The sequence below is a fragment of the Parasteatoda tepidariorum genome, chromosome 1 (assembly GCF_043381705.1).
Source record: "Parasteatoda tepidariorum isolate YZ-2023 chromosome 1, CAS_Ptep_4.0, whole genome shotgun sequence".
Taxonomy (NCBI): Eukaryota; Metazoa; Arthropoda; class Arachnida; order Araneae; family Theridiidae; genus Parasteatoda; species Parasteatoda tepidariorum.
The window spans coordinates 87,249,963-87,259,582 of NC_092204.1; the positions used below are offsets into that span (position 1 = coordinate 87,249,963).

The 9,620-nt window shown below is 27.8% G+C and overlaps 1 protein-coding gene across 7 annotated transcripts in view; it reads left to right on the forward strand.

The window, feature by feature from the left end:
• LOC107455104 (protein split ends) overlaps nt 1-5,035 on the forward strand; it is a 172,012-nt gene extending 166,977 nt beyond the window's left edge. For all 7 annotated transcript variants that reach the window (XM_016072547.3, XM_016072546.3, XM_071183450.1 and 4 more), the window contains 2 exons: nt 1,976-2,134; nt 3,332-5,035. In XM_016072547.3, coding sequence (XP_015928033.2) covers nt 1,976-2,134; nt 3,332-3,460 — 288 coding nt within the window. In that variant the 3' untranslated portion in view covers nt 3,461-5,035. The remainder of the gene's footprint in view (nt 1-1,975; nt 2,135-3,331) is intronic.
• Nucleotides 5,036-9,620: the final 4,585 nt, after the last annotated feature.

The window sequence follows — 9,620 nt, forward strand, 5'->3', positions numbered from 1 at the left end:
TTTCAATAACACATGAAAATGAATACATAATATTACAAAAGATGTGAGTTTTCAAAAGTACAAGATTTTGGTTACTATTCAAAATATAAGTGTTTCTTCAAAATTTTAAATTTATTTTTTCTAGAACATATTTAGAAACACTATCCTTTAAAAAATATATAAATTTTATGTATTAATTTCACATATGAATATAGGTTTTTGACATTTTTGACAGTGAGGTTTTTGACGTGACGGTTTAAACCATGGTTTAAACTGTCAAAAACTGTCACATGTCAAAAACCTGCCAACCCTGGTATTTACACAATTTTTTTTAGATAAAATCGCACATTGAAATTTTTTTAAATCATTGATATTATTCTATGAATATATGCTTCCTACTTGCACTGTTTCATATATTTTTTCAATTGATTATAGTGTTTTGCTCATAAGATTTTGGATTTCTATTTTCAGCTTTTTTTGTTCTTTTTAAATTCTTCCCTGTAGGGTAATTTACTGCAATGTCAACATGTTTTTTTACAATCTATTTATACATTGTATTATAGTGCATTCATATAAGCTTGATTTTCTTTGAAATTATTGCTTAACCCCTTAACGATCGGTTAATTTTCGAGAAAACGGTCATAAAAGTACCTATTTTTTTGGCTTTTGTATTATGTATTTGATTAGTGCTGCAACTAGTTTAAAAGAAACTAACTATCTACAATTACCTTAAAAATATTCTGGTATTGCCATCAGGTGTGTAAAATGAGAAATAAAATGTTTTCTGGGCAAAAGAAATGAATTAGTTTTATTGTTATTGGCACGTTACTACTGAACACTCTAGCCCATCAATATCACAGGAGCGAGAAATAGCGGTCGAAAACTCACCCCGTCATTTTCACGGGAGCGAGAAGGAAGAGGTTAAGCTAATTGAAAAAGTTGCATTTTTTTTTTCCGTATGTAATCAAAATATGAAAAGATATATTTTATGTGTCAAATTTAACATTTAAAATTTCTTAGTCACAATCATAATCTATTTTAGAAAAATGAATAATTTGTATTTACTAACCTTTTTTTCATGCATTGTTTAGGTATGTGTTAGAAATTAAATAGTTTTTTTTTTAATGAAAATATCTTTTTGTAGCCAAAATTCTCTAAAATTCCATCATAATCAGAAATTCCTCTTTCTTTTGTTTCTAATTACAATTGGATACCTGCAACTTGCGAAGATAACTGCTGAAATCAGATGCTTGTGAAAAAACAAGTTAATATGTTACCATTACAGCTATTGAGCTTAGTTTATTATCACACTGAATCAATTTTCTTATCAGGTTTAATTGGGTATCTGCAAGCAATGTCGCACATGGTTGCCAAACTTGATTGGCTGTTGAATCTAGCATAAAATTTTTTTTTTTTTTGATTAAGCTGCCAATGAGGTTTAACCCTTCCACATAATGTCACTTTCTAGTATCCAATCGAATAAAAGAAAGTTTAATACCATATCAATGCTTGCTTTGTTGTGCATGTGCTATGAATTTTAATAATATCTAATCTTATTTTCTGTCTTAAAAATACCTTTCAAGTTATAGTTTTTGCAAATTGTCATAATCAAAAAGATCGAAGAGTGTTTGATTATTAGAAAAATATTTTCTTTTTTCGTTCATGTATAATACATGTTTTAAGAAATCTTGTCTGTTGTATAACTTCACTTTAAACCTATTCTAGAAGTAAAACATCATTTATTGAACAAAATGTGGTTTTTATGCTTATTGACTGTTAAAATTGTACTTATTCTTTTTTTTTTTGACTCAGTCCCCATATTTTCTTTTCTTTTTATAAATATGAACATCTTATTAACTTGCATGAATGCAAACTTAATGAAAGTGATGCAAACATAGTAATTCTAATATTATGAATGAAAATTTTTTTAAAGGCAGGTTATTAATATGTTATTTTCAATCAAGTCAATATTATTTATTTATTTATTTTTACTTAGCTTCCTGAAGAACATTGCGTACTTCTGGCATTACCTTGTGGGAAAGATCAACTGGATGTATTAAATCAGTCAAAGAACTTATCAACAGGCTTTATTCAATATCTTCTCAGCAAACAAGCAGCAGGCATCGTAAATGTGGCTACACCTGGATCTCAGCAAGTAAGCAAGAATTACTTATTTCAAGCGAATTCTAAAGACTGTTAAGTTCAAACTACTATTAAGTTCTTTTCCAGTAGTTCATTATTAGCTCTAAGTAGATTTTTCTATACTTAACTGAGTCTAAGTGTGTTTTAGTTTTATGAAAAAAATTAAAAAAATTATAATCTGTTTCAAAAATTTATATGGATAACTGTTATACTTAGATTAAGTGTTTAATGAATACCTTATTTAACAATATTATTTTAGTTATAGTACAATTTTTTTTATTTTTAATTTCATAAAGCTGCAAGATTTTGTATTTCAGAATTTTCTAACAAGTTTATTGATAATTTGAATCTTCAATGTTTTTAAATAGGGTAGTAGTCTGAAAGACTAAATATCTGTTCTTGAGATTAAAAAGATTGGTGATTGCTGCTCTAGTTGCAATTTAAGTTATGCAAACAAATAATAATAATAATTACTATTTATTCAAATGATATTGATAAAGAAAATTTTATATTTAACTGAAAAGCTTTTTTTTTTTTAATCTCATTTATAATTATAGAGAATATACTACAAATTTTTCATCTAGGAATTAATGTTGTCATCTTATTTCATACACTTGCAAAGTTTTTCTATTTTAAGAATAAAATTTTTTTATCTAGAGTATTTTAATCTAAGTATTTGGAGTTCATATAGTGTGAAACAAGGTAATTTTGAACTTTCTAACTCTTAACAATTATTAAAATCTGTTAATTAAAGCAGTAATTCCTAACATTATGGAGATGCCGCAAAGCATTATATGTAAAAGTGTTCCTTTTAACTAGCATATGTAAAAGTGTTCCTTTTTCAATGCTAGTTAGGAAATGTTATTTAATGCATAGCGTATTTCATATAAGTAAGTATTATAACGAAGCAATGGGAATCATTGAGTTAATCTCAAATTAATGATTAATTAAAGATCTAATAAAATAAGTAATAAATTTAATATGATTTTACGTGGGTAAAATTCTATTTTTATGTAAAAAGCAAAAAAAAAATTTCATTCAATGCTGCTACATTTAAGTAAGATTTTTTCTTTTCTTCCATAACCAGAATTTTTACTGTTATTTAAATATTTCTATTTATTAGAATTCAAACTTACATAATCCATATTTTGCAGATGATGTTTTGTCAGTTGTTTTTATTAAATCCTTTTTTTTCTTTCTTTCTTTACAGCCAGCGTATGTGATTCATATATTTCCTACTTGTGATTTTACGAACCAAAGGCTACATATTGTTGCGCCAGATTTACATCAGATAATTGCGGACATAAGTCACTTACTAATTGTTATTGCAACTGTGTGACTTTTTTATTGTTGAATTAAGATGGTATAAATTGTTCCCAAATGTACTGACAACTGCCTTTAGCAGAGTCATCAATAACTCCTGCATCTGGTACTCAGAGCCCCGAGTCCGATGCTTGGTATGATGCCCATCGAGGGCTAACATATTGTGATGTCTTCATATGAAAGAGGTTGCCTGAAGATATAAGTGTGTAATTAGTTCAAGGATCACCAGAATATTCAGAGCGGATTTTATGTCTTATATATATAATTGATGTTATGTTATGTATCAAAATTTCTTAAATGATGTAAAAATAATAATGGGATTCCTTTCTGTTACCAAAGTGTGCAAAAGAACGTACAATTTGAAAAGTTTTGTTGAATTTTACGAGTTACATTTTAATCTATTATTTGTTATAAAACAGTGAAAAAAAATGTGTAATTAGTGCTGTGTGTCTGTCTGTATGTGTGTGAGAGTGTGGATAATACTGGACTAAAAAAATGATTCTGTGATGGAGTGACGATTAATTAACGAAGTTATTAGGATTGAACTGATATTGATGAAATGTGTTTAAAAAAATGTACAAAGCCTGCCTGGGGCATTTTGCTCCAAGATAGGTTGTGTTTTGTTATTCTTATCTGTGTTATATAAATTAGATTCATTCTCTGTACAGAAACTCTATATTCATTCATACTACCATGTGGTCCCTTCCATATTGTAAAATAATTCATTTGTTGCATTCTTTGTTCCCCGACCACTTCTATAAAAAATAAAAATAAATAATTAAAAAAAAAAAAAAAAACATCTCATTATTCATGGGGCCATTTGGCTGTAAATTTTGTAAATATGTAAATGTTTTAGTGATTGTAAATTTTTGATGAAACAAAAAAGCTATTAATCCCATAGGACTATTAGTGATATGGACTTCATAACTGCCCAGATGATTGCTTTCAAAGTAAAATCATGAGAATTGTATATGGTTAGCCTGGCCCAATGTAATTAAAACCCCATCATTGTAAAAAATTATACATAATTGCATATACAAATATATATATATATAAATATAAATAAATAAATATATATATAAATATATATGAAGAAGAAGAAACCTTGTGTTGTTCTTTGTTGCTTCACCTAAAAAAATTGAGCTTAATAAGTATTTGGTGTAAGGAAAAAAAAATGATTCCCTGTTTTTGAATGGATGGCAGGGAAGGCAACATGTATAAAAAGAAGAAACTGTAAATTTTTATGTTCTGTTTTTCATTTTGTACAGGCACAGGATTTATGACAGATGGATGTACAGTAATGTCAGACTTTTCATTGCATCTGTTCTCCCATATTTGCTCAAAAGCCATCACTGCAAAGAGTACCAGCAGATATTTTCACTTCTTTCATTGTGATTTCCACCAAGTTCAGCTGCTCTATTTTTGATGTGAAAATTTCTCAAGTGTCTATTTTGTGTCTTTGCAGCCCAGTTATTGTAAATATTCCAAAAGGGGCTGCTTTGATTTAAAAACAATTGTTTTTTTTTTCTGCTGAAGCACTCTATACAGTGAGTTAAGTTATTCGTAAAGTCAGTAAACAGCTATCACTAAATTATGTGTCTTTTCTTTCCTCTTTGTCTCTTTCACTTTTTTTTTAGCTCATCAACAGAACTTGTGCCATCCATCTTGCTTATCAATGCTCATGTTAATTCTGTGAAGTAAAATATAAATCTCTGGCTCAGCTCTCACACAAAAATTTAAGAAAAATTGTTAATTGATTTTTACGTATTTTATGCAATATATAAGGTGTCTATGAAAAGAACTCCTGTCATCGAGTTCTTCTACTGCTGTGGAAATAAGAAAGCTTTTGATACTTTTTTGCTGAACCCCTGTTAAAACTCATTCTAAATGTTACTCCACATCATCTATTTTAAATAGTTCAACTTCATGTCAATTGCAATGCTCCGCACGACTTGTGGGGGAAGTTCTTGCATTAACAGATTGCAGTCAACTGTAACCTTGCAATGTTTCACTTTAAATATAGTTTTCTAGTTTTTCAAAAAAATATTTATTAAGTAGGCAGCATTGAGTTTTAATTTCCAAGTTTTAGCAACAACAAAAAAAGTTTGAATTGCGAATTAACAATTGAATTTAACATTACTAGATTTTAGTCAGATAAAAATTAGCACCACAGCATTCGTATATGTATGCCAGAAATTTGTAGTTTTGCCATAGAATTAGTATCAGCATAAAAGAAAAATTAATCATGACATATAATCACTGCAAAATACCTGCAACTAAAAAAATAAATTTTTACAACTGTTTTTAAAACTTACACTTTAACAGGAGAGAAATTTTTCAACAAAGCATTGATCTTGATATGAACTGTTAAATTTTTTTTTTTTTCTTTTTTTTCTTATTTTTTTTTNTTTTTTTTTTTTTTTGAAACAGCGTTTATTAACGCTCTACCATGAATATCTTTTATGCGAGACGGTTCAAATTTACTTTAATTTGTGAAAACTTATATTAAGTCTTTTTACTATACATGTTTAAATTCCTTCATTTAAGTAAAGAAAAAACATTAAACTTAGGCTGAAAAAATTATTTTCACACTTTAAAAAAAAAAAAAAAGAAGAAATTAAAATTCATAACCAATTTTTTAATAAATACTAAGTCTAGAGACTTTGTATTTATTAAAACTTCAGTTTATATTGTTAAAAATTTGAAAATCATAACCTATATCTTTTCCTTATTTTTGAATTATTTCATAGATTTTCATTTCATAGATTTTTTATACTTTATAAACTCACTCAACCATTTTAAAACAATTTTACAACTCGACTAAAGAAATTTTGTCCAAAACCAATCAGAAAATAGCTTCACAATTTAAAATTTTATGTTTCTTTTAAAATGTTGGTTTGGAAAAGGAGAAATTTTTGTTTAGTTTTTGAGAATAGTTGGGCATTTTCATTAGCATTAACAAGTTATGCTAATCCAAATTTACATAAATAAGTAAATTTGGATAAACAAAGTTTTTGTCTATGTCAGCAATTACATTCCGTACGTTCTTATTTTTCTGCAGTCAAAATGCTTGGAGGGTTAAACCACCTTAAGATTTTCTATCTATGTGATTTTTAAGATTATTACCTTACCTATTAAGATTTTCTTCCTTAAGATTTTTCTATCTTATCTATGTATTTTATACAATAATAAATGCAGAAGGAAATTAAAAATACTTATTGAAAACTTGATTATAAAAATAAACCATTTTCATGAAATAATTAGTTAAGCTAACTGAATATTTTATTTTTCTGAACATAAATATGTGCACTAAAAATTTTATACAAATAATTTGGGCAAAATGCTAGGTGAAGAATGTTAGAAAATTTCTTAACAATTTTACAATGATGTATGTTTACAATTAGGGATAATTGTTTCAGTGCTAAGTTAAAAAAGTTTCAATGACTTTTTTTTTTTAAATGACTTAAGAGGACACTGAATAAGACTGCATTAGTATAGTGTGCCAAATTTGTTTCTGAACACTGCGTTTTATTTTTCTTAAAAAAAAAAAACATTTTATTTTTAAAATGAAAAGGAACACTGAACTAATTTTTCTAATTGGAAATCAAGTTTGACAAGCTGCAACAACCTCGCAAATTTTATCTTGGAAACAAACTTAAAAATGTTGTTTTCGTTTTAATCTCTTGTTTTGATAACCTGAACAAACCCGTTTTTTTTTTTTTATTGAAATTAAAGTTTTGACAAGTTACAACTTGATATTTAGTCAAAACATTTTCAACAGAAAAAGCATTTCAAGGTTGTTTCAACCTGTCAAAATTTGATTTTCAATCGAGAAAATTATTTCATCGTTTTTTAAAACTTCTTTTTATGATTAAAAAATTTATAGGTTGATTTTTTTTTTGAAACCTTACCATCTCCGAAAACAATTTTGACTCACAGTAGTAAGTTAATTAATTAAACTTGTATATTAAGAACTTGAGGGCAAAACATATTTTGTTCTTGCTTCATTAATGACTTGGAGGCACCTTTCTAAATCATCATTAATAAAAGCATTAATTTTATACTACGCGAACTTTTTCGCCAAGAGTACCAAAATATTTTATTTGGTAATAAAAGTCTTCATGTAGTTATAATGTGTCAGACTGTGTGCATCCTTGACGAAGTATTCCAATTACGAAGCATGATAACTTAAAATATATATTTAATAAACCAACAAATAACATGCTAGCATTAAGTAACAAAGATTGGCGATGGACATTATTAGTAACGTGTTTATATACACTCTGGATCGGTGAGGCAACGCCGCTGTTCTATAACTGCAGGCTGTCGTCATTTCGCAATCGCAACGAACTATAAGGGCCGTTGTTGTATGAGACGAATACCTGCGATTTCTATACAAACAGTCATTCGATTGCTCTGGAGACGTCTTTAATGTAGCGTGTTGCATTGCAACGTTCCTTCTTTATTGTGGCTTATTAAATTTAAAAAAGAAAATTGTTTGATATTCGCGATCGCAAAGCTTGAGTATAACCTCTAGCGGGAGCCTGAAAATGTCAGGCGTTTATTTATTACATTAATTTTTTATTTAATTCCATCAGAATCATTGGCAGCGTCAGTCGCCATTTTCTAAGCAGCAAAATTTCCCTAAGGAAAAGACGAAAGAACTTGAAATTATTCTCCAGAACGTTGGTAAATCTTTCAGAAACAGAACACGCCAAACATTTGAAGAAAAATTCCTCAATAATTTTTAACTTCTATTATCAACAAACTTGCAACTGATAACTTCCGATTTCGGAATCGCATACTGTTACAGATGTGTGTATCAAGGTAAAAAAAAAATTTCTGTCTTCAATTCATTACAAATTAAAATGAAGTCAACATTGCTTTCTTCATTCCAATGAATAAATGTGAATTCAGAACGTACAGAACTGTAATAGTTATAGAATATTCTTCTTCTTTATAGAATAGTATATATTTCTGTGTCTACATAATTTGGAAAACAACAATAAAAAATCATCCGAACTACTTGAAATAGTATCATTTGTTCTGATTATTAATAAATTTTTATCGTTTTCTTAGTAAGTATTTTTTAGTTTTGAAAGAATAATTTCAACTAGAATTCAGCTATTCTGTTTTCAAGTTACACATTGAAATTCATATCGACATCATACAATTATAAAATTTTGCTGTGTGATATGTTATCTAAAAGTAATAAAGGGATTATCTATGTAAATATTATTTGAAATACAGTTTTCAAACGAAGAATATATCATTTTGGAATTCTCCATATTTATAAATCAGGTAAGTGTTATGATTTTTATAATAAAAAATTTTACTTGTAAATAATGAACGAGGAATTTTTAAAATCGTTTTTTTTTTTGTTTATCCTAAGAATTCTTTATTTTACGTTTTTTAGTTTGTAATTTTTTGATAAAAATTGCTGTCAAAATACTTTTTCTGAAAAATTAAATGGTATAACATGTGTTTATGTATCTTCTTGCATATTCTAATGTTTGAAATAATATGATTCATAAGAGTATAGAATAAAAATTCGATACTTACGTATTAACGCCACCACATCAACAAATTTGGCGGTTTTCACGTGCCGCCAATCTACACCCAATGCTAAAATTTTTGCGACAAATCATAAAATAAAACACTTTATTTCAAATCAAAGTAGTCAATCGGATTTCGGTGGAAAATGAGCCATGAGAATCAGTAAATTTTCGTTTTTTGATAAAAATTCGATACTTACGTATTAACGCCACCACATCAACAAATTTGGCGGTTTTCACGTGCCGCCAATCTACACCCGATGCTAAAATTTTTGCGACAAATCATAAAATAAAACACTTTATTTCAAATCAAAGTAGTCAATCGGATTTCGGGGGAAAATGAGCCATGAGAATCAGTAAATTTTCGTTTTTTTGGTAAAATATTTCGTTCTTGAAAAATAAAATTGCATCTTATTCTGTTTTTGGCAAATCCCAAAGACGCATTTTCGTAGCACTAAAAAATGGCGTCNGAATCAGTAGATTTTCGTTTTTTGGTAAAATATTTCGTTCTTGAAAAATAAAATTGCATCTTATTCTGTTTTTGGCAAATCCCAAAGACGCATTTTCGTAGCACTAAAAAATGGCGTCAAAACTCAGCAAGCAACAAGGAATCCAAAAGAT